At 42.0% G+C, this 26,409-nt stretch overlaps 1 protein-coding gene across 1 annotated transcript in view; it reads right to left on the reverse strand.

Moving 5' to 3' along the window:
• The window catches only part of slc25a13 (solute carrier family 25 member 13), a 103,722-nt gene extending 93,819 nt beyond the window's left edge, over window positions 1-9,903 (reverse strand). The window contains exons 1-3 of the mRNA XM_078423304.1: window positions 9,892-9,903; window positions 6,750-6,803; window positions 2,431-2,573 (exon numbers count right to left, since the gene is read on the reverse strand). Of these exons, the coding sequence (XP_078279430.1) occupies window positions 2,431-2,573; window positions 6,750-6,803; window positions 9,892-9,903 (209 nt within the window). The remainder of the gene's footprint in view (window positions 1-2,430; window positions 2,574-6,749; window positions 6,804-9,891) is intronic.
• Between the last annotated feature and the right edge of the window lie 16,506 nt (window positions 9,904-26,409).

Here is a 26,409-nt window from a genome sequence, read left to right on the forward strand (position 1 = left end):
TACTTTCAATGACTGATGTACAAGGACACGCAGGTCTTGTTGCATCTCCCCTTTTTATAATCTGACACCATTCAGATAATAATCTGCCTTCCTGTTCTTGCCACCAAAGTGGATAACCTCATTTCTATCCACATTATACTGCATCTGCCATGCATCTGCCCACTCACCCAACCTATCCAAGTCACCCTGCAGCCTCATAGCATCCTCATCGCAGTTCACACTGCAAACTTGGAGATGTCACATTTAATTCCCTCATCTAAATCATTAATATCTATTGTAAATAACTGGGGTCCCAGCACCGAGCCTTGCGGCACCCCACTAGTCACTCCATAATTCCTCGTTTTCTCTCACCCTCCTATCTTAAAAAATGGGGTTACATTGGCTACTCTCCAGTCCACAGGAACTGATCCAGTCAAGAGAACATTGGAAAATGATCACCAATGCATCTACAATTTCTAGGGCCACCTCCTTGACTACTCTGGGATACAGACCATCAGACCCAAAGGATTTATCTGCCTTCAATAGACAATAGACAATAGGTGCAGGAGGAGGCCATTCGGCCCATCGAGCCAGCATCGCCATTCAATGTGATCATTGCTGATCATTCTCAATCAGTACCCCGTTCCTGCCTTCTCCCCATACCCTCTGACTCCGCTATCCTTAAGAGCTCTATCTAGCTCTCTCTTGAATGCATTCAGAGAATTGGCCCCCACGGCCTTCTGAGGCAGAGAATTCCACAGATTCACAACTCTCTTCAGTCCCAACAGTTTACCTAACACCATTTCCTGACTAATGTGGATTCCCTTCAGTTCCTCCCTGCCACTAGATCCTTGGTCCCCTATGCAATGGTGAAGTTTAAAATGATTACATTTAGTCCAAGGACAATACAGAGACAAATTTGTCAGGATCTGGGCAGTTTGAAAGATAAATAGGAAAGGGCCCATATGGTGACCACTTACAGCAGCATTTCTCAACCGGGGTTCCCCGGAACACTAGGGTTCCGCTAGCGGTCGCTAGGGGTTCCGCGAGAAATCCCCGCGCCCTGGAAGTCTCCCCGAAAATGTGGCAGCTAGGCTGGGCAAGGCAGCCAATCTCGACCACATCGGGACTTCCATGGCCGATCGGTGGGTTGACTTTGCAACCTGCGGCCAGGACTCTGGAACTCCAGCCCAGCTGGAGCCAGCACATCTATCCCCATAGCCGTCTTCCTTGGCCAGCTTTGCAGGCCAGTATCTCGCCCCCACCCCCCCCCCCCCCTACCCTTCAGCAGCTTAGGTGGACCGTTCCGGTACCGTTGTACCCCTATCGGAGGCCGTGACCTTCTTTGGTCAGGTAAAATGGATAAACCATTTTCTGATTTTCTGGAACCAAGAGTACCAGAAAATCAGTGGTGGAACTGTAATAAGTAAATATTGAATTTAAGTGCAAGATTATACAACTATATTAATTAATTAAGATATGGTTAAAATATATAACACAGCAGAAAAGCCACCTCTTTGGGCTGATTATGAATTTATGTACGAATTTACTTCAACAAGTACTTCAAGTACTTCAATATGTACTTAAATAAGCAAGATGACCATATACTCTTAATTTGGGGTTTGTTTTCCCCAGGACTAGAACCAATGTAGAGCAGAAATGCACATTCTTGCTAATCATATGTAAATGCATTTGAGTCATTTTTGCATTTAATTTCATGTTCGTAATATTATTATACATGTACGGCATATGAGGAGCCAGAACCAGGCGGTATATCTTGGAGACACAGGGACTGGGAGGGACTGGGAGGAGTTAGACACAGGGAGCTTGGAGAGATACAATTCTTACTGGACCTGCCACGAGAGCTGAAAGCAGACGAGGGGGAACAGAACAATTACTTGAATACGAAATAAAACTCATGATTGAATGCAAAATAAAACTCACTTCAACTATGACTTGAATGTGAAATAAGTACAGCCTAGTGCTCATCTTTTTGCTTGGGGAGATATAGACGTGCAACAGACCTGTTTGTACAACTACTTCAATAAACAACTAATTAAACTGAAACGTATTGTAGATCTCTCTGTTGGGGCTCTGCGTCAAGATCACTCCCACTCCCTGTGAAGTAATGGCAATCGGAAAGGAATTTATTGGAAAAGACTGAAGGTGCCATTATACGTTAAAGTAAGAATTGCCTCTAAACAGTGCATTCACCCTATCTACAGTATATACCTCATGATTTTATACACTTCTATAAGATCACCCACCAGCTTCCTGCACTCCAAGGAATAAAGTTCTGTCAACCTCTGCCTATAGCCAAGGCCTTCAACTCCTAGCAACACTGTTGTAAATCTTCTCTGCACGCCTTCCAGCTTAATGGCATCTTTCCTACAGCAGGGTGACCAAAGCAAAACCATTTAAATGAATATTATCTGGGTACGAAAAACTTACCCAGTTTTTGATTGATTCACAGCACCGGCAAGCAACTTCACTGTCTCGGGATTGTCTTCCATTCCATTTCGCAAATTCAAAAATCTTCTCACAAAGTCTTCAGAAGACATAAGGCGTTCCCCATTCTTCTCAACTGTTGCATACTGAAAGGAACAAAAAATATTTGATCAATCTGTTTTTGTTATTTATTTGTTGGTGCAGAGATATAATGTAAATATTGGTGGAATGGCAGCATTTATTGCCCTTAAATAAATATTATTTAAATAAATACCTCTGGACTAAACAAGTGTTAAGAATATACCATCTGGATAAGTCTAGAATTACATGCAAGCCATACTAGGTAAGCACAGCAGATTTTCAATTTATAACACTCGTGTAGTTTTTTAATTATTTTTTGTTTTAAATTGCAGGTTTATTTAACCGGAATGGCAGCTCAATGTTCCAAGTATCGATGTTTCCAATGTGACAGAGGTGGGGTTAAAAAGGGAGGGCAAGAATATTGTGGCAGTACTTAAAGAGGATAAAGAGCGCAGAGTATAAGGGTCGAGATGTCATGCTCCATGGACAAACATTGGACCTCACTTGGAGTATTGTGTGTGGTTCTGGTCACCACCAGTAAGAAGGACATGGTTAAGACATGTCCCCCCTCCCTCCTCCCCTTCCCCCGCTTACCATCCACCTCAACCCCCCTTATCCTCCCTCCTCCCCCTTCCCCCTCCCTCCTTCCCCCTCCCTCCTTCCCCCTCCCTCCCTCCCCCTCCCTCCCTCCCCCCTCCCTCGGAGATTGATTTAAACTTTCAAATGTGAATGACTTTAAAAATATAACACCGATTTCAATGAAACTTCTTCCATTACCACCAAAGGGACGACGGTGAGTAAGGTGGGCCTAAAATTGTCGCACTATCATGTACCGTTTTGGCTGTAGTTCAGGAACAAACAAACAAACAAATGAGAGTTTTAGTATATAGATAGCAATAAATGGATCTTTCAGCCCACCTTACCCATGGTGAACGTTCGCATATTGAGCTAGTCCCATTTGCCTATATTTGGCCTTTAGCCCTCAAAACGCTTTTTATACAGATATCTGCCCAAATGTCTTTTAAAAGTCGTAAATGTATCGGCTTCGATAGCTTTCATTATCCACGATTCTAGATCATCACAGCCAAGGGTTTCAATATCAAATGCATCGGAACCAGAGCAATTAAATTAGTACTTGCTGCAACTTTTACAGACCCATTCATGCAACAAACAAATAATAAACAATAATACAATAAATTATCAGTCATACAAGGTAACCAGACCATAATAGTGCAAGCCTGATGGTTGGTGGGAAAAAGTTGTTCTTAAATCTAGAGATAATAGTTCTCAGGCTTCTGTGTATTCATTACACTTGATATCTAATGCTATCAGCAGCCTTCTTGAGACTACTCTTCCTATGGATTTCTCCATTGGTGGGGTGGTCAATACGTGTGATGAATCGGGCAATGTCCGTCACTTTCAGCAGCTTCCTTGGTTCTTGGGCATTTAAGTTACCAAACCAGTCCAGGGTACAACCAGTCAATATTCTCTCCCTCATACACCTGTAAAAGTTCATTAGAGGATTCGGCAACATGCAGAATCTCCTCAAATTCCATAATACCAATCTTCTCATTTCCACAACGAAATATCAATCTCTTTTCAGAAGTGTCAGTAACTTGCCTAAGAGCTTGCAGCAAAAGGCATGTACTAGAAAGATTGTTGGTGTCCTACTGCTGCATCCATTGACTCACCCATTTATGTGCCATTTAAGAGCAGCACTGTGGTTGAGTTGCTGCCTTACAGCGCCAGAGGCCCGGGTTCGAGCCCGACTATGGTTGCAGTCTGCACGCATGGCCTTTCTCCTGGTGCTCTGTTTTCGTCCCACATTCCAAATACGTGCAGGTTTGTAGGATAATTAGCTGCTGTAAATTGATCCTAGTATGTACGATAGAACTAGTGTATAGGTGATCGTTGTTCAGTGCAAACTCGGTAGGCCGAATGATCAGTTTCCACGCTGTATCTTTAAACTAAATTAAAATTTCCAAGCATCTCTCAGTAGGAGAGAAGGCAGGTGAGAGACCCATAAAACAAAGAAAATAGGTACAGGAGTAGGCCATTTGGCCCTTTGAGTCAGCACCGCCATTCAATATGATCATGGCTGATCATCCAAAATCAGTAACCCATTCCTGCTTTTTCCCCCATATCCCTTGATTCCGTTAGCCCCAGGAGTCAAATCTAACTCCGCCAACCAATTCTATATCCATGTCAATATCTATATCCCTTGGTTCTGTTAGCCCTAAGAGCTAAATTTAACTCTCTTGGAAAAGTAACGTGAATTGGCCTCCACTGCCTTCTGTGGCAGAGAATTCCACAGATTCATAACTCTCTGGGTGAAAAGGTTTTTCCCTCATCTCAGTCTTAAATGGCCTACCCCCTATTCTTAAACTGTGAACCCTGGTTCTGGACTCTCCAAACATTGGGAACATTTTTCCTGTCCAATCCCTTAAGAATTTTATATGGTTCTATAAGATCCCCCCTCATCCTTTGAAATTCCAGTGAATACGAGTCCAGTCGACCCATTCTTTCATCATATGTCAGTTGCCACCATCCCAAAAATTAACCTGGTGAACCTAAGCTGCACTCCCTCAATAGCAAGAATGTCCTTCCACAAATTAGGAGACGAAAACTGCACACAATACTCCAGGTGTGTTCTCACCAAGGCCCTGTACAACTGCAATATGACCTCCTTGCTCTTAAACTCAAATCCTCTCACAATGAAGGCCAACATGCCATTAGCTTTCTTCACAGCCTGCTGTACCTGCATGCTTACTTTCAGTGACTGGTGTATCAGGACACCCAGGTCTCATTGCACCTCCCCTTTTCCTAATCTGACACCATTCAGATAATAATCTGCCTTCTTGTTCTTGCCACCAAAGTGGATGACCTCACATTTATCCACATTCTACTGCATCTGCCATGCTTCTGCCCACTCACCCAACCTATCCAAGTCACCCTGCAGCCTCATGGCATCCTCCTCGTAGCTCATACTACCACACAGCCTTGTGTCATCCGCAAACTTGGAAATGTTACATTTAATTCCCTTGTCTAAATCGTTAATATATGTTGTTAATAATTGGGGTCCCAGCACTGAGCCTTGCGGCACCCCACTAGTCACTGGCTGCCATTCTGAATAGGACCCGTTAATTCCTACTCTTTGCTCCCTGTCTGCCAACCAGTTCTGTATCCATGTCAATACCCTACCCCCAACAGCATGTGCTCTAATGTTGCACACTTATCTCTTGCGTGGGACCTTGTCAAAGGCTTTTTGAATGTCCAGATACACCACATCCACTGGCCTTCCCTTATCCATTCTACTTGTTACATCCTCAAAAAATTCCAGAAGATTAGTCAAGCATGATTTCCCCTTCATAAATTCATGCTGGCTTTGACCAATCTTGCCACTGCTTTCCAAATGCACTGCTATGACAACTTTAATAATCGACTCAAACATCTTTCCCACTACCAAATGTCAGGCTAACTGGTCTATAATTCCCAGTTTTCTCTCTCCTTCCTTTCTTAAAAAGTGGGGTTACAGTTGCTACCCTCCAGTCCACAGGAACTGATCCAGGGTCTAGAGAACATTGGAAAATGATCACCAATGCATGCACGATTTCTAGGGCCACCTCCTTGAGTACTCTGGGATGAAGACCATCAGGCCGGGGGATTTATCTGCCTTCACAAAACAAAAAGAATGTCTGTGATAAACTGAGTCGAAAATCGTTTAATGGGGATCGGTTTTGGCATATTAAGCTATTTGGCCTGTGTGGTATAAGAAGATAACTGCAGATGCTGGTACAAATCGAAGGTATTTATTCACAAAATGCTGGAGTAATTCAGCAGGTCAGGCAGCATCTCGGGAGAGAAGGAATGGGTGACGTTTCGGGTCGAGACCCTTCTTCTGTGTGGTGATTTGTTAATGGTGGGACTTGTTTGGCAGGCTACTCTTAAACGAGTAGAATTTTTTTTAAACCCATAGAAAATGTTAAATACTGTAAAAACTAAGCAGGTCAGGCAGCATTCATGGGAAGACAAACTGATAATATTTCAGAGAATGGACCTCATCTGAAACAATAACTGTTTTTCTTCACATTCTTTCCTCTTACTGAAAACCAAATTTTATCTCTTTGTTTCCCAATTCTGACAAAGGGTTGCAGACTCAAAATGTTGACTGCTTTTCTTTCCACAGATGCTGTCTGATTTGCTGTTTTATATATAAAGTAACTCTTTGTAAAGTCACATACCTTTAGAAAAATAATTTTAAGTTCATCTGGATTTGCTTGCTTGGTCAAACTTAACTGGAAAAAAAATGGTTTGTTAACTTACATTGCAAAGCAACAGTGCATGATTGATGTCAGAGTTACATACAAAATTACACAGCAGCTAAGTTTAATAAAAAATGTCACTACAGGTTAAATTATATAAAGTTTAATCAATTGAATGGGTTTTGCATTTTACAGGTGATGTAAAATATAGGGACCTTAAGGAAAAGCCAAATCAGCTCAAGATTCTGCTAAAGGTAGAGAAGCCTGAGGCACTGTAATAAGGATCAAAGGGAGCATCAGAGAATACTGAATATGGTGCAGAGGGAAGAGGAATCAGAGGAAATTTAGCATTGAAAAGTCCATGGTTTGAACAGTTACATAATATCTCCCACACAATGATTTTGAAAAACATGCAGTTTGTTTCTAAATATTCACTAAGCGGCAATTAAGTGTTTCCAAATTAACTCCTGGAATTTAATTGTTTATGATTCTCAGAGTTCTCTGTGCAGCGATTGTTTATGATTCACAGACTTCTCTGGATTACAAGTTACTCTTCACTGAGAGCCTCTCAGAAGGCTAGCTCCTTCTGCCACACTTTTTTTAATTAAAAAAATATTATACAATGGACAATTTGAGAATAATGTTGTTATCACACAGCACCAAATATAATTGTCTAAATGAAGATGCAGTAAATATTAACTATAAGAGATGATAATTGTTATGAACCAGCCATTTCTTTGCTGATAATTTACTATATTCAGAAATATAAATCTCCACAATGGCATTGACACTCACATTAAGTAATTCATTATATTTTAATCTTTTTGTGGTTGGCTACTAGGTTCAAAGCCATCACTGAAGATGTTCTATAAGCTGAGCACTGAAATATATGTACACATAAAAATTCGATACATTTGGGTCGAATGTACGAAGAGACCAAGGTGCGGAATTACACATTCCAGGATAGTTAATTTTTACTGCAGCACTAAAATAAAGCATGGAATAAGGGCAATGGAAAGGAATGATCTTAGCCCAGAAAATCATAATGTTTGCGTGGAGCAAAGAAACAGCAAAGGGGCATAAAACATTGAAACACAGTCAGGTTCTCAAACAGAACACAGTCAGGTTCTCAAACAGCAGTGGTAAGGCAGGACGCGGTATAAATCAGGTTCTTCGGGGTGTATTTAACAAGGATAGTCTCAGAAACAGAAGGCATGAATCTACTTTTAAACTAATGCAAACCAGATGAACATTAATAATTCAGAGGATTAATTCATGGAATGCAAAATAAATTATTTTCTAGATCAGTATATTAGATGAGATATCGTGTAATGAGAAACAATTAATTGATGATTCTATGGTTTAGACACCTTGTGTCTCATATGATACAGTAGTTGAAATACTGGCAATCTGAAACACAAACAAAAATCATTGTAAACATGCAACATGATTAAAGTTTCAGATCATCTATTTCAACTGATGAAATAAGATGCAAAATGCTTCAAACTACCCAATATAGAGATTGGAATTAAAAAATACCTTATTTACTGTCTCCCATTCTGTCTATGAAAGGGGATACCATAGGTCATATTGACTGCTAACAAACTGATGAAGGCATCAACTCAATTTCACTTAGCACAAATGCCGCTGAGATTTCCAGCATTTTGATTTTGTTTTAGATTTCAACTCCTAATTGTTTTTCTCTCTGCTGATTCTGCCCGAACTGATCATTTCTAGTATTTTCTGTTTTTAATTTCAGATTCCCAGAATTTTGATTTTGCTGACAAATATTGTAGGCACACTATCAAATCAGTTATTAGCACAATTTTGAACAAGCTAGTTTTCCTTCCATCCCAATCTCTGAGAAAATCTCACTTCATAATGCGCTGGTATAAAACTGTTAACCAGATGAATATTTCAGAAAATAAACTCACAGATCTACTTTAAATGGGAACTAGTTAAATAATTAATCAGATCACTATTGTGCAATTATTGTGTTAAGAATGAAAGATACAAATACCTCCATTTCACAACTAACTTGTTTGTTTGTTTTTATATTGAATTTTTTACATTTAACTTTTTGTTGTTTATTATGTCTACTGAATAATATGTTTACATACCTGTCGCACTGCTGCAGGTAAGAATGGCATTTCAATGTCATTGTTCTGTTTCGGGACATGTGACAATGAAACTCTCTTGACTGTGCAATTTAACACATTCCACAATTTTATGCAATAGGGAATCACAACAACCATTTCACGTTGCAAAAAAGCCCATAAATATATATTTTGATCACTGCAAGAATGAGAACTAAAAGTCAACGGGCACAGAATTTGCACAACCCCTGCGGTCTGCCACGAGGTAAGCGATGTCTCCACTCCTCATACTTGTTTAATACATTTGACACAACAAATGCTCATACTATCAATAATCATGCTTGAAGACTTCTATGACTGGGGTTACCACTGATATGAAGATTGGAGGAAGACGAATATTATTGTATGTCTCCTTTCCTCTTAGAAAGAACGTTCTCCTGTTGCTCGATTTAGATTTGGGTCCCCATGTGAATTAATTAACCACTGCAAGCATATATAATACTTAAAAGTACTCCAAGAAATCACATTTTTCGAGGCATTTGTGGACTGGGCGAACCGAAAGCCCTGAAATGTGCGCAGAAAAGCAGAGGCGATGCCTTCAGATTGCATTCAACCCAACTGTTCATCAATAAATATTTTGTAAAAACCACGTAGGCCTCCTTTATGAACAGCTGACATTTTCAACAAAACCGTCGGGCAAAACACTTCCAAGCTTGACCAAGTCGGCAAAGAGACTTTGGAAGATTCTGGTTTCTTGCGAAAAAAATAAACAAAGATCACAAAATGTGGGTATCTGGAAAATCACTGAATTTGTATTTTGAAGCTCATTGTTCTCAAAAGGATGGATGTCACCCCCAACCCCTTCCACTCTTGGAGATGAGGACAAAGCAGGCCGGGGAATGGGCAGGACACAAAATAAACAAATACAGCAGAAAGCCAGGGAGAGGGTGGGAGGGAAGCTCGGCATCTCCCTCCTACCCGAACCCGCTTGATAGCGAGCCTTCCCCCGGCCATTCCCTGCTCACCTTGGCGGCCATGCTCGACCTCCTCGCTTCAAAATGACCCCGCCCTCCGGCGCGCGGGACCTCGGCCTCAGGCCTCAGGCTTCAGGACGTCGCGACCGTGGCTCTGGCTCGAAGAGGAAAGGAAGGAAGCAACCTCTACAAGTAAAGTAGCGGTGAGGATTAAAAAAACATATTATACTCCTAAATATTTATATATGTATATATTATATATTTTTTAAAAATATTTAGGAGTTATGAAACTAAATACTACTGGATCAACCCTGGCGGGTCGATTAGCATCTGTGGTGGGAAGAGGACAGTCAAATATATATATGTGTGTGTGTGTGTGTTTATGTATGCATGTTTATATGTGTGTGCATAGCGATATGATGCATAATGATTTGCATATTGGAAAATGGATGCAAGTATAATGAGTAATAAAACAGCAACAAACAATTTTCTTAAGCAGTATCTGTGGAGATGTGTAGGAACTGCAGATGCTGGTTTAATCCAAAGATAGACACAAAATGCTGGAATAACTCAGCAGGACAGGCATGCTGCCTCTGGAGAGAAAGGATGTGTGACATTTCGGGTCAAGACCCTTCTGAGAGTTGACCTGCTGAGTTACTCCAGCATTTTGTGATACCTTCTTCAGATGGAGATGGGTTTTGACCCGAAACGTCACCCATTCATTCTCTCTAGAATATCTGTGGAGAGCTTCGACAAGAGTTTGCAACTTTGTCTACACCAAATGTGTTGTCACATGTGTACTACCTGCTATATGATTTTACCGGGTTGTGTGCAAAACAAAGCATTTCACTGTACCTAGGTACATGTGACAATAAAGTATCAATGAATCAATGAAAAAATTGACTGTCCACTTCCCACCACAGATGCTACTCGGCCCACTGGGATTGTTCCAGTGGAACTTTGTTTCAGTTGCCAGCTTTTACAGCCACTTGTGTCAGCAAATAGAAAATATGAATTTGATATGAATAATGGCAGCAGGATTTTATGTTTCCTTTTTCGGGGAGGAATTTGGTTAGTCATTGAAGAAGGACTCTCCCTATTTTATTACAAAATGGGGACAGTCTGTACCTTTGTAAGAAACAAGTAAGAAAAGGATAATGGAAAACTAGGCTAAATTTGTAACTTAAAGGTCACGTTAGAAACAGTCTGCAATTAAAGTAGAAAAGTGTTTGGACTGCAAGGCAGAGTTAATTAAACAAAGCCACGTATGAAAATTAGAAAGTAGGACTATACATTGAAAAGCAAGATACGATAAGAGCAGGAAAATAGACCTGCGGATATTTCTCTACACACAGATGGTCAAAGACCAGTTGTTATTTGCAAGAAGGATGGGGAGCTGCTGTTTAACAAGTCCCATATAATCCAATACGTAATGATGACATCTCCAATTAGGAAGACAGAATCTAAATGATTTATTATGAAACTGTAGAACCACATGTAACTTTTGTAACTGGAATACTACAAAGTACTAGAAGATTTTTGAGACAGTGCTCAATTGAAAATGCTCTTCAATGTACACTGCAATAATGTCTGAATAAACTGATGTTCAAGGGACTTGCTGCTGCTGTATGGGATTTTCTTTGTGTGTTGTCCATCGGTGACTGGGCCCCATATGAAATCCAGATTTCGGGAGGGAAATCTGGACCCAAACTGATTGAACCCCGAATGTACAATCAGTTTGTTCAATCCCTCTAATCGGGAGGGATACTCCTTTATTTTAAATCAATGCAATTTTTCCTCTTCAGATATTTTCCAGATGGCCTTTTGAAGGCTTATTTTGAATCTGCATCCACCAATGCATAATAATTCCTAACCACAGGTAACAAAATGTTTTTCATTATATGTCTCAGTATTTTTACCAAACTTTGAATCTGTCTTCTGATTAGGAACAATCAACCATTGAAAACAGTTTCTCTTCAGTTACTCTTTCTGAGATATTTGAGATTTTATGCGCAGCTATGCTATATATATGTCTAGTAGTTTTCCTGGATCCAAGGGAAGAAATCAGTGGGTCATGCAGCAAAAAGTGTGTTGACATTTGAGGACCTATCCTCAGGGCTGTATAGAGATAGGAGCGAACAGCGCAAGATAGGAGCACTACCGGTTTGGTGGCCATGGAGGGGAGATCTCATGATAAGATCTGAAGGGTGTCATTTTGGAGGAATTTGCTGCATGATGTGCAGGATATAAAAGTACGGGTACTTCTTATTGCTACAGAAAATGAACACAACTAGATTTTTTCATTTCTTTCTTGTATCTTTCCGTTGTTTGAAATTTGTGTACTGCACATATTGAAATATAGATGTTGAGAGCTTAAGTATTAATCCTAAAAACTCTTCCAAAAGATGTAATTTTCATCTTTACAGTGACCTTTGTTTTCTGCAGCAACACAAATTTCTGAAGCTAAGTGAAGTCAAGTCAATTTTATTTGTATAGCACATTTAAAATCAACCCACGTTGATCAAAGTGCTGTACATCAGTTCAGGTACTAAGAACGAACATACAATGGCACACAAACATAACAGCACATACATAAACAGTTCACAGCGTCCCCACAGAGGGCCTCAAACGCTAGGGAGTAAAAATAGGTTTTGAGCCTGGACTTAAAGGAGTCGATGGAGGGGGCAGTTCTGATGGGTAGAGGGATGCTGTTCCACAGTCTAGGAGCTGCAACCGCAAAAATGCGGTCACCCCTGAGCTTAAGCCTAGACCGCAGGATAGTCAGTAGCCCCAAGTCGGCCGACCTGAGGGACATGGAGATAGAGTGGTGGGTTAGAAGATTTTTGACATGGGGGGGCAAGCCCGTTTAGGGCTTTGTATGCGAATAGGAGGAGCCTAAAGTTGATTCTGTACTGTACTAGGAGCCAGTGGAGAGAGGCCAGAATCGGGGTGATGTGGTCCCTTTTACGGGTACCCAATGAGTGCAGTACATCTGGAGCAGTAGTTTTGGTACATTTACACAGTTGTTACAATTAAAAGTTGTTGGTCTGCTCTCATTAATTTTCAATGTTTGCCATTAAGTTCAAAGAAAATGTTAAACTGAGAATTTGAAGTAAAAGAATTGAAAATAGAAGCAAAATAGAAACTAGTATACAGCCCTCAGGTCCCTCCAATAATGATTAAGCACGTCAATGAAATGTTTTCTGGCCTACTGCGTGTAATGTATGTCTGTCGTGTGCCCCTCCAAAAATATTTGGATTTGACTTTGGCACATGTGCCTGGATGGGGCCCCATCCTATTTGTGCCAAGCATTTCTTTAGTGCAAAACATGTCTTTTTGTTCAAATCCCAAATCCTTGTCTTTCTGGTTTAAATTGTTGTCTAGCTTTCTGTATTAGGGTGAAATTTCCATCTCTAACGGTTTTCCACATTCTGCAATTACATGTGCAATATTGCATTGTCTCATTTAGCATTGATTTTAAACTTGTGATTTTTTGGCCCTTTATGAAAATATTTCCTATTTTTTAAAATGTAAATTTCTGTTAACTTTTCTGTTCCAATCGTAATATTATTAAGATTTTGTATTCTGGATCCATTCTCCTTAGGTCATGATTGCCTAGAAATTGATTTTCCCTTGTGAAATCTGCACCTGCATAAGTGCTGTGCTTTTTGCTCAAAATCATTTAGGGGAATCTAGAAAATCTCAGAATTTTGAATATTTTTCTTTTAAAACAAATATCAGAGTAGTTTATACCCAGATTGCTGCAATAAAGCAAAATCTGCGCAATTTCCAATTACTACAATTGCATTTTTGCAATTAATGGTCACAGCTTAAAGAAGTCGTGTCATTCCAGTCACATTGTCACAATGTAAAAGGTTACCATGGAAACTAGGGGAATTGTAAGTCTACCATGTGACAACAACCCTCTCTTCCTGCGATCAGCTTCACAAATTACATCAACTGTTGTGTGTTGCCTCATGTTAGTGTAGGAAGGATATGAAAGCGCTGGAGAGAGATTCATCAGGATGTCACTGGGGATGGAACATTTCAGTTATGAGGACAGACTGGTAGGTCTGTTTTTCTTGGTGCAGAGGAGTTAAGAGGGTACATGATTGAAATAAGATAAGGAGTTTAGATAGGGTAAACTGCTGGAAACCATTCCCCTTATCAAAAGTAAATAAAACTCGAGGACACAGATTTAGAGTAAGGGGTAAGAGATTTAGAAGGGACCCAAGGGGACCTTTTTCATCAAGGAAGTGGGGAGAACCTGGAGTGTGCTACCTGAGAGAATAGTGGAAGCAGAATTGCTAACAGCATTTAAGAAGTGTCAAGATAATTACTTAAATAGGGATGGATGATTACAGGCTAAAGATGGGTTAATATAGTTGGCGTGGACAAAGTGGATCAAATGGCGTACTTCCATGCTGTGTGTCTGACTCTTTCCAGTGTGTTCTCTGCGTAAAGATTGAATTCATCTGTGGTGTGAGGTCTCAATCCAGTGGCAAAGAAATCCATTGTGACTGGTGGCCAGAAAAATGATTTTTTAAAACTGCATATGCTGGAAATTCTGAAATAAATAGTAGAGTAGAACTAATGGGACTTGATGTTTCAATCCCTGTGGTAAGTCGGCACTCTTAATGTTGGCAGTGGGATTGGAGTGGTGAAAGGGTGGGTACGTACGTCATCGGGGTCATCAGGTGGGCACCCTCCTTCTTTGATGTATCATTGATAAGTCCACGACGTCTCCAGAGGACTCAACAGTGATATCTGGCGTCCCAGGCACACCCCCTCAGTTCCATACCCTCCTGTCTTCATCTTGCAGCCCAGTTGTTGACTCTCCTTTTAATCCAAAGCCAATTGCTGTTTTTTTTCTGCTGCATTTGACAAGGACTTGATTGCTGGTTGGAGGGAGCGACCCCTCACCCCCATTTTCTTCAATAGACGGGTCGTAGATATAACAACGAATCCCCTGCATCCCACCTCTACTGGGAAAATCTTGGTCTTCCAGCCATTCTGGGAAGCTTCAGTTGCCAGTTCAAAATACTTGGTCTTTTTCCTCATAAACTTCTTCAACATAATCTTCCCATGGTACTGTCAATTCCACAATGTATGCCAGCTTGGCTGTTGTGGACCACAGGACCATGTCTGGCCGGTGTTGTAGCCACTATGTCTGGGGGAAACACAAGCTTTCTTTCCAAGTCCATGTCCATTTTCCAATCCCGAGCAGGCTGCAGAATGCTTGCCTCCTTTGATGTTATCTGTTGCTCTGGAGGTTTGCCTGCTGGTACAAATGGTGTGAAGTAGACATTTCCTGCCGATGTTTGTGAAAAAGCATTTGTGGTGGTTTGCCTCTGTCCACGATTAATTCCAGCTGTCAGAACTTGGTTATGCCGCCAAGTGTAATGCCCTTGGGCGAGACTCGTAGTGCATCCTGTTAAAGTGCCTTAGTGATGCATGTGCTTGGCAAAGGGAGCAAGCGGGGTATTCTCCGAACCACTGCTTCAGGTTCTGGGGTGTGGGTAGGAGGTCGTAAGTGGCTCTGTTGACAAAACGTAGCCAAGATCCCTCCATCTGCCAGATGTCACGTCAGCTGAGTTTCCTCTTTTCCAGGCTCTCCCAGTTAGTCCATTGACCCTGATTGGCCATTGAGACGGCCTTGGTGTGCCGCTCTGCCTCCCCCTGTCTTCTCACCTCCTCCACCACGAGCCATCTCTTCTGCACTGATGTTGCCATGTGCTATTCAGGAGCTTTTGGGACGAGCCCGAGACCGGCTCTCCCATGTTGGATTGGCCAACCACATCCGTGAAATGCAGACTTGGCAGTCTGAACGGCTTCAGATGAGGTCCACTTCCTCCCCGTTGTCACACGGGGGGGGGGGGGGGGGGGGGCGCTGTTCGAATAGCAGCATCTTTAGATTCAGTGAGGGTCATGACCAACCTTGCTTTAGTGCATTTGAATTCTTCCACAAGACCTGCAATGGGTAATTCCAATTTGCCACTCCCATACAGTCCGATAGGACTTAAGCATCGTGGAAGTCCAAGCCACTGTTTCAAAGGTGTGCTGATCATTCTTTCCAAATTTTCCACTTTGTTGATGGGGATTTCATACACAGTTAAAGGCCACATGCGTCTTGATAGTATGCCAAACTGGAAACACAACAACTTGAGTTTTCCTGGCAGCAAGGTCTTGTTGATGTGCGTGATGGTATCCTTTTTGAGTTGTTCAAACTGCTCGGTGTCCTTGAGCTTTGCATCATACCATCGGCCCAAGCTCTTCACTGGCATTTCTGAAACAGTGGGGACAGGTGTTCCGTCGATATGAAATCTTTGATCTGTCACTTGACCTTTGACAATGGAAATGCTTCTGCACTTGCTGGGTTTGATCTTCATCCTTGCGCATGTGATGTTCTGATGAAGCTTTTCCAGAAGTCTCTTGGTGCAGGGGACAGTTGTCGTCAGTGTTGTTATATCGTCCATATAGGCTCGTATAGGTGATAACCGCTGACCAAACTGTAGCCGTTTTCCTCCCACAACCCATTTTGAGGCTCTGATAATGAGCTCCATTACCATTGTGAAGGTCAATGGGGAGATGGTGCACCCTGCCATGATTGCCAAGCTGTGGTGATCTGATGTTGTGAGACAAAATTGCAGATCCTGGAAGTAGTGTTTTACCAGATTTGTTATTGTTGCAGGCACCTGAAAGAATTCAAAAGCGGTCCACAGTAAGGCATCCCGAGAAGCCTGCTATGCCAGCCTTTTGGATTGGCGTTCGATTAAATGGTTTTGTTTCAGATACTTTAAGTCTTGGCGCCAACACTCTGCAAAAGATCTTGCCTTCTATGTTAAGAAGGTTTATTTGGCGAAACTGTTCGATGGTGGACGAATTCTTTTCTTTTGGGATCAGCACTCCCCCCGCTCTTCCGCAGGCTCTGGGGATAACTTGCTTTTCCCACGCAACCCTCATGTTCCTCCAGAGGAATTTCAGAACATCCGGGGCATTCTTGTAGACACGATACGAAACACCGTTAGGGCCTGGTGCAGATGCCGTTGTTGCCTTCGTCACTGCCTCCTTCATCTCACTCAGCTTGGGAGGGCTGATGTCAAATTGATGTTGTGGGGGTGAGATTGGTGGGATGTCAGCAGGGACAAGTGTTGGTTCATCTTTTAGCTGATCAGTGTGGATGGTTCTGACGTGTCCTTCAACCTCCTCTTTTGACGCTTTCAGGGATCCACTTTTCTCTTTTGTGAAAATGCCTTTCACAAACTTAAAGGGATTTTTGTAGAAGTATGTTCTTGCTTTTTCCTTTTTGCATCATTTCCTTAAATTCTCTGCTCTGCTGCTTTGAGAGCCTCTGTTTTAGGTTCCTCTTGAAGGAGGTTGATGCCCTCCCTTTCTTCTGCTGTTGCTTTTTTCCCCAACTTCCTCAGGCCTCTTCTTTCTTTAACAAGTCGATGGATTTCCTGGAGATGACAACACTTGGGGAGAGGAGGCCTATCTTTCCTGCTGAGTTCCTTCCCTCCAAATTTCTCCTTTTTGTAGCTGTAGACTAGATCGTCCATTTTCTCCAACTTCTTTTCTGCTGATCCCTTGATTCCACTTAAGATTAGGCTCACATCTGCATTGATGGTTTTCCAGTCCTTGCTGGTAGTCTTTGGCCATTTCATCAATGGCTTACATCCTTGCATGTTCTCCACTTTATGATGTGCCTGGTTGTGTCTTGGACTGTTGCCTGAAACTTCTTCCACTTCCCGTAGGGTGCTGATGTTCTGTGGACTGTGGGTTTCTTCCTGCCACTGAGTTTCACCCGACTGATTTGACCTTCCTCTTGACAGAATCTGGTCAATACGGGGCCCTGCGTTGGAGATTTCCAAGCATTTCTTCCGTCCCTGATGAGTTTTAAGACAAAGAGTTGATGTTACTTTAGTCCAGCCACACCTACAGGTCTGAAGAACATGTCCAGTTGCTGGTTTTTCAAGACTACTGCCACTTACGTGATTCAATGTCATGTCCATTCCAAGGTTTGTTACCGGGAGGTCAGTCAGAGAGTCGTCTTGCGCCCAACTCTCGCAGACTCTGGGGGTATTCTTCTCTTTTAACTTTTCGTAGCCAAGGCTCTTGGGCTCTAACAAGATGACGGAGCCTGCTGTTATGGGTAGCTAGCCCATAACAGCCCCGTTGGGGTCTATTTCCTCCCAACATCTGTCTCTCCAAGCTGTCACACGGTCTTTCCCTTGTCGTCAGCTGCATTTTCACAGCAGTCACTGGTTTTCTTCCAGAAGATCAGTAGAGCTAATAGGACTTGATGTTTCAATCCCTGTAGTAAGTCGGCATTCTTGATGTTGGCAGTGGGATTGGAGTTATGAAATGCTTTAAACATTCAGGAGGTCAGGCAGCATCTGAACATAGAACAACGCAAAGCCAGGCCCTTTGGCCCACAATGTCTGTGCCGAACATGATGCCAAGTTAAACATCTCTGCTGCCTGCACATCATCCATATCCTCCATTCTCTGCATATCCACTCCTCTGATCTTAAAGCTGTGCCCTCTAGTCTTTGACATTTCCACCCAAGGAAGAAGATTCTGACTACCCTATCTATGCCTCTCATAATTTTAGATTTCCATTATGTCCCACCTCAACCTCCGACACTCCAGAGTAAACAATTCAAGTTTAACCAACCTCTCCTTATAGCTAATACTCCATTCCAGTTGAAAAAGGAATATAATGTTCCAGATTGAACCTGCATCAATGCGTACATATATCCATCATCAATCTTCTCCTCTCACCCTGCAGCTCACCTCTCCACCCCCATGTGCCTTAATCATTTCTCTTACAGTGTCATCCTAAGCTACCTATGGAACATCTCATCTATTTCCTGTACCTTTCTCCACTTGGACGGAGCAAAAGCCTAATTATTATTACCAAAAGCCCAAAATACAGTAGTGCAACCAAGCCAGTTTAGTAACCTTTAGTAGCTTAGTTAGTGTTTGTAGTGTTCAAGAACTGGATGTTTGTTGGGAAGAAGCTGTTCTTAAACCTGGCGGTCACGGTTTTCGGACTCCTGTACCTTCTTCCTGATGGCAGGTGTGAAATGAAAGTGTGGCCGTATTGGTGTGGGCCCTTGGTGACAATGGTTGTCTTTTTGAGGCAATGTCTCCAAGAGATCCCTTCTGGTAGGGTATCATCTGAAATGTGAACTGTTTCTTTTTCTTATTTCCGATTTACATTTTCATTTATGCAGGAATTAGTTCCAGGTCTCTGGGTTAGATTCCAACCTGAATAATGTTGGTACACTAATTCATTGTTTTCTGTCTGTCAACAAAAGTGTAGTTCCTTCTAGATCTATTCACGTATCTATTGAACTCCCTCATCAAGCACTAATTGAAAGTTCACTTAGTTGGCTTGATTGCACTGCCTTTATCTATGAAGTCAAACATTTCCCCGCTGTCTGCTGAATCATGACAGCTTACTGCTTTCCAAGGCACAGAAATTATGTTTTGCATTATTAATATTATATCTTTAGTTGTAGTCCATAGTTATCTGATTTATATTGGTCTCCTGTTTAAACCAGGAAACTTTTCAGTCTATTGGGAATATTTTCCCATTAGTGTACTGATGTACTATAGGTTGTTTGCTTCACCACAGACTTATTGAAACATTGACATTTTTTTCAACAGTCCATTCTATCAGTACATGGCGAGATAACTATAATGTTTCATATGTTTAAACATTTATGGTGATTCAGTTAAGCCACAGATCATTGGACCTAGATTTATAGAGATAATCATGAATAGTATTAAAATGTGCTGGCTTTCCTGTTTCTGATGAAGTATCATGCAACTTGAACTTTTTTTTTTGCTGCAGACAGTAATGTGCTCGAGTAGGAGATGGTGTCAAAAATTTGAACTGAAGCATTGTACTGTAAAACACCGAGATATATGGGGGGAAAATGTATTATGGGAAATGATAGATGCTTACTTTCTGATGCCAAAACCAAGTGAGCATGTTGTCCCTCCTGAGGGCATGGCATATCTCCAGAATATAATGAGTGAAGTCTAGTTCTGTAAGAATTCAAGGAACAGCTGTCTCTGTCTTTCATTATTCAACAAATGCTGACACAAAAAGGAAACATCACTATATATGAAGGGAATTGAAAGCTCAAATCACTCTTCTGTCAGAATGTTAAACTTAATTTTACTCAATTTAAATTCCAAACAGTTCCTCCAAAATGCATTAGTCTTAGCTGGAAGAAACAACCTTTAGTAGCTTAAATATTTGTTTGATTTGGCTTAAGAATGGAAAGAATCTTGTTCCATATTTTTCCTGAACTAATTTCTAAGATCTTTCAATAGACAATAGGTGCAGGAGTAGGCCATTCAGCCCTTCGAGCCAGCACCGCCATTCAATGCGATCATGGCTGATCACTCTCAATCAGTACCCCGTTCCTGCCTTCTCCCCATACCCCCTCACTCCGCTATCCTTAAGAGCTCTATCCAGCTCTCTCTTGAAAGCATCCAACGAACTGGCCTCCACTGCCTTCTGAGGCAGAGAATTCCACACCTTCACCACTTTCAGAGATTACTACCCCTTTCTTTCTTCTCACAGATACAACATCAACATCATATTGCTTGTGGAATTATGTGTGGGTGTATAAATATGGTAAATAACCTTAGGAGAGCTTTCCAAATGTGTGTCTCTTCTTGGGCAAATACTTTGGACCATCCTGTATGAAAACAAGGAATAACAGAGGTTCATGGAATTCATCCAAAATTATTGCCAACTGGCAAGGAAAGGACATTCTGGTAAGATAAAAGAATGTACAATATATCTTAATTGTCATTGTACAGGGGTACAACGAGATTGGGAATGCGCCTTCCATACGATGCAATAAATTAATTAGCTAATCAGTATAAATTTATTAAACCAGTGAAACAAAATAAGAAACAGTTTTAAGACAGTATAAAGTTCAAGTAGGTCTGTGCCGGTTCACTGTGCGATGTGACCATCCGGCTCAGCAGGACCGGTTCATAGCAGCTATGGCCCTGGGGATGAAGCTGTTCCTGAGTCTGGAGGTGCGGGCGTAGAAGGCCTTGTAGCGTCTCCCCGATGGTAGAATTTCGAACAGACTATTGCAGGGGTGTGAGGAGTCTTTGTGAATGCTGGTGGCTTTTCTGAGGCATCGTGTGAAAGCAAAATGTAAAAGATGGTCTTATTTTAAATTCTTAACAATTCAAGTCTTCAGGAAGGCTGTCAATATGGATTAAAATTGGAACCTTGTGAGTGTCCATGCAGTTTTTCGTCTTTATTGGTTACTTTGATAAATCAAAGACCATGTACAAAATTCAAAAGTATGGAACATAGAGAAGTGCAGCACAGGAACAGGCGCTTCAGCCCACCATGACTGCACTCAACATGATGCCAAATTGAAAACCCATTTGCCTACACATGGATCTTATTCCTTTGTTTTCTGCCTGTTCCGTCTAAATGCCTCTTAAATGTTGCTGTAATATCTGCTACTACCACCTCCTCTGGTGGCACATTCCAGCCAGCTACCACTGTGTAATAAAACAAAATGCCTTGTAAATTTCATTTAAACTTTCCACCCCTCAACTTAAACCTATACCCTCTAATATTGGGCATTTCTACCCTGGGGAAAAGATTCTAACTATCTAGTCTACCAGAGAAAATAATCAAAGTTTGTTCAGCCTCTCAGACTTTATTCCTTGGAGCATACGAAACTGAAGGGTGAATCTTTTTGAGATGTATAAAATCATTATGCAGATAGATAGGCTGAATACGCAAAGCTTTTACCCAGAGTAGGGGAATCAGCAACAGGTCATAATTTTAAGGTGAAAGGGGAAAGATTCAATAGGAACCTAAGGGCCAAGATTTTCACTTGGAGGGTGGTGAGTATGTGGAACAAGGCACCAGCGAAGGTAGTTGAGGTAGGTATTATAACAGGATTTAAAAATACACATGAATAGGAAACATTTAGAAGGATATGGGCTAAACACGGGCACATGGAACTAACTGAGATGGGACATCTCGGTTGACATGGACGAGTTGGGCTGAAGGGCCTATTTTGTTGCTGTAAGACTCTTAGGACTCTCTTTAAACCAAAAACATCTCAAATCTCAACAATGTCCTGGTAAACCTCTTTTGCAATCCTCCCCAAAGCCTCCATGTCTTTTCTATGGTGTGGCAAACAGAAATGCACACAATTTTTCATTTGTGGCCTTACCAAAGTTTAAGGCAATTGCAGCAAACTTCTTTCCACCTTTCCAGGTGGTGCTTCGATGGCAGCCTCGCCTACTGTCTGTCGGTCTTTTTCGTCTTTTCTTTGTTATTTTTGGTATGTTTTAAAAGTATTAGCATGACTGTATGGCAAAGGAAATTCCTCGTATGTTACAAAACATGGCTAATAAAGTATGATTATGATTATGATGATGTCTTCCCGACTTTTACACTCAATGGTCCAAATGATGAAAGTAAACATACCATTGTGGAGGTCTACACATTGTGTAAACACTCTGTTTAATCATTAAACACACCGCACCGCACATGCTTTGTTCTCCGCCTGTGGAAAAAAATAATTTAGAGAGAAATAAAAGGAAAATGAAAAGCAGTGACTTCGCAGGTTTGCTTCAAGAGACTTTATTGCATGATATCATGGATAGATTGCGGCAGTAAACTGCTCACCAGTTCTCTGACTTCACAGCAGAATTAGCCGACAGTTATACTGTGCAGCAAACAACTTTTATTTTTTGTAAGATACTACTCTACGAAAATATTCTATCAACTACATGGGTACCAATTATTTTCATTAGTCATAACATGCTTTTTGCAATAAGGAAAACAAGCTTCATTATCACTTCTACTATTTCATATTTACATTTACCATCCACCCTTCAACACATTCCCAGACAAGAGGTAATACATCTAATCTTACTTAGCCGATTCCCACTAACCTATCTGCACCTGGTCAACGAGAGATGCCAATTGTCAAACTGGCACTTCGTAAGGTTAATGGCTAGGCCATGCTCATTGAGCCGCTGGCAGAGCAGCCGGAGGTGTGTGCGGTGCTCCTGGCCATGAACCGTTGGAAAGCCTGGGTGGCATTTTGAGGCCGAAAGGTATCCGTGGGAACTCAAAGAGCCTGAACGGGGTGATGAGAGCCGTCTTGGGGATGTCGTCTGTGTGGACCGGAATCTGATGGTAGCCACGTACCAGGTCAATTTTGGAAAAAAACCTTGGCACCGTCCAGATTGGCCATGAAGTCCTGGATGTGAAGGACAGGATACCGGTCGGCTGTTGTGACGTCGTTGAGACGGCGGTAGTCCCCACAGGGTCTCCAGCCCCCAGATGTTTTGGGGACCATGTGAAGCGGGGATGCCCACGGGCTGTCTGAGCATGCCCATCGTGCATGGAGTAGCGGTCCGGTGGTGGGGATATGGTGTTTCACCCCATGCTTGGGGCTGGCCGTTGTGAACTAGGGGATTATGATGTCGGGGAAATCAGCCAAGATCCTGGATTACTCGTTGTCAGAGAAGGTCACCTAGCCGAGATGTGGCGCAGTCAATTCGGCGTGGCACAAGGCGATCAACTCGAACGCTCAGAAGTGACAAAACGTCCCTTCACGTCGACCAGCAGGGAGTGCGCCCAGAGGAAATCGGCGCCCAGTAGTGATTGGGAGGCGTCGGTGATAGTAAAAGGGCCACTTGAAGTGACAGGAGTTGAAGTTGAGCGGGATCGTGCGGACCACGTACGTCTTGATGTTGCTGCCGTTGGCGGCAACCAGGGAAGGCCCCCTCTTTCCGGAACGAGTGTCAGCCCCCGATGGGGGAAAAACACTGACCTCTGCTCCCGTGTCCACGAGAAAACGTCATCCCGAATGACGATCCCAGGTGTAGAGGAGGCGATGCTTCTGGCCGGCCGCAGTAACCACTACTGGCGGCCGGCCAAGGCGTTTCCCGGAATGCGTGTAAGGTGGTCAGCATCGGTGGGCTGCGGAACCCCACCTTTGGTGGTAGTAGCACAACTCACCCTTGGCGGCGGCGCTCATGGTCAGCTTTACTGCTATGTCTTCGGTGGAGGCTGGGACCGGCTGCTTGACCTGCCGAGGCACCACCGCCACCCGGCTGATCGAAATCATGTATATATTGCAAACGATAAAGATCCCAGCACTTATCCTTGCAAAACATTAATGGTCACATACCTCCCTCCAGTCAGGAAAAACACCACGCTACCACTACCCTCTGCCATTTATGACTAAGCCGACTTAGATCCAATTTACCAACCTTCCATGGATCCCATGTGATTAAATCTTCTGGACCAGCCTACCATGAGAGACTTTGTCAACTACATTGTTAAAGTCCAGTTAGACACTGCCCTAACCCTCATTAGTCTTCTTTGTCACTTCCTCAAAATATTCAATTAAATTTGTAAAACAGGATATTCCCCACATAAAACAATGCTGAATATTCCGAAGAAGTCCATGCATTTATTGATATGTTCCTGTAGTTTATAGCAGTCCTCTACAATGTGAACTAGCTCTTACAAATTAGTGTCATTAGCAAACTTAAATGATCTAGCTCTTCCAAATTAGTGTCATTAGCAAACTTAAATGATCTGTTTTTGGTTCAAATTCAGATCATTGAAATAAATTGTGAACAATAATAAACCCATTACCGAAACACTGCATTTACGGCTATATACCATGTGCTGGCAAAGGGGATTTAAATACATAGGCACTTGATGATCACCATGACGGGGAAAAAGTCATGATTTTGTGCTGTATATCTCTGACCTGATTGTGCCTATGTATGTAGGAAGTTGATGAGAAAGTGGAACAACATAGTTCGTGTGTGAACGGATGATCAATGAACGTAGTGGGTATAAGGGCCCGGTTCCACACTATCTTTCAATCAAGTGAAAGGCTTCAACAATTTGATAGATATTATTTTGGATCTTACTTTGCCACAAAGCCTTCAATCCGCTCGTCCAAATCATTAATATACAACATGAAGAGTAGCGGCCCCAGCTCCGACCCCTGTGGAACTCCGCTAGTCACTGGCAGCCAACCATAAAAAGCCCCCTTTATTGCCACTCTTTGTCTTCTGCTGGCTTGTTGGCTTTTATCCCAAAGGATACAGAATATAAAGTTACTGAACTTTTTGATGTAACTGTGTAGTGTGTCTGAGGTAATACATAGAGATTTGATCTCCTTATTTAACAAAAGATATAATTGTAATGGAGGCAATGCAAAGAAGGCTCACTCGGTTGGTTCTTGGGATGGAGAATTTGACTTTTGAATATTGAACCTATACTCATTGGCGTTTAGAAGAACAAAAGGTGATTGATGGAAATATATAATATGTGGAGGAGGATTGACATAGTGGATACTGAGAGAATGCCTTCTCCAGAGATAATACCTACAATAATGTTGCATAGTTTCAGTATAAGGCATTGTCTATTAAAGGTCGGGCTGAGGAGGATTTATTTTCCAGTGTTGCTAATCTTTGGAATTTTCTACCGTGGAGAGCAATGGCTGCAGAAGCTGATAAGCATTTAAAGTACAGGAGTTGAGAAAGTGACGGGGACCAAGCAGAAAAGTGGTCTCAAGGCCAAATATGGATCAGGCCTGTTTGGCTGAATAGTAGAGCCTGCTGAGAGCAATTGTCCTTCTGCTTGCATTCTTGTAACAGCATTTGCAAAGTTCAGATATCTGTACGTAGAGCATAAAGTTGTCAGGAAACAAATGAGACAACCTACAACCTGGATGAGATCAGATATTGAAAACACTACAATAGTTTGGTGATTTTTATTAATTTATAAATTGAAATGGTGTCATTGCTGCTTTTGCAGAGTTTACAGATACTGGAGTGTTTGTGTGACCTGTCATCATAGACACTTAACAGCCTTCAAAGAGTCTCTTGGATTATCTCTTTTGAAAAGCTATATAAACCACCCTGGTGGATTTTTCCAACTTATTTATCAACTACACGTTTACCAGGAATTTGCTCTGCTGATTTCAAAATTGCACAACCTGCAGTGATGAATTGGGATTTCCTGGATGCAATGTATCAGTATGGTTTTCCAGACTTGTCAGGGCTGATGACCTGTTGCAATAGCTCTATTACAGCAGAGCTCACCAGGTAGTAAGAGACTGAAAGTGGCATTTTCTGTGATTGCTCTAAAGGAAACTATTATCACCGAGCTGACAGGCAGTCAATAGTTACTCCTTCCAATAACATCAAATCGGACAAAAAAAAAATGTCATCAAGAGATGCTATATTTCTGATAGAGGAGCATCAGGTTACTACTGCATAACATAGCTGAAGAACACCCAGAACTGTGCCTTCATGGAGGAGATTCAATCTGGGAGCAATGCTCCTGAGGAAATGCGGAGACTGTCTCATCACAGGGAGCAGATGATGAAAATGTTCTCAGCACAAGCAAGAATGACAAAATGGAAAAGAAAATTGTCAGCTCATGTTAATGAACAGTTAACATTTAGAGATATTTGTCTTCTTTTAGCAAACAGAACTGCCGAGAAGCATGGATTCATTGCAC

Source organism: Rhinoraja longicauda, chromosome 2, assembly GCF_053455715.1.
Source record: "Rhinoraja longicauda isolate Sanriku21f chromosome 2, sRhiLon1.1, whole genome shotgun sequence".
Classification (NCBI taxonomy): domain Eukaryota; kingdom Metazoa; phylum Chordata; class Chondrichthyes; order Rajiformes; family Arhynchobatidae; genus Rhinoraja; species Rhinoraja longicauda.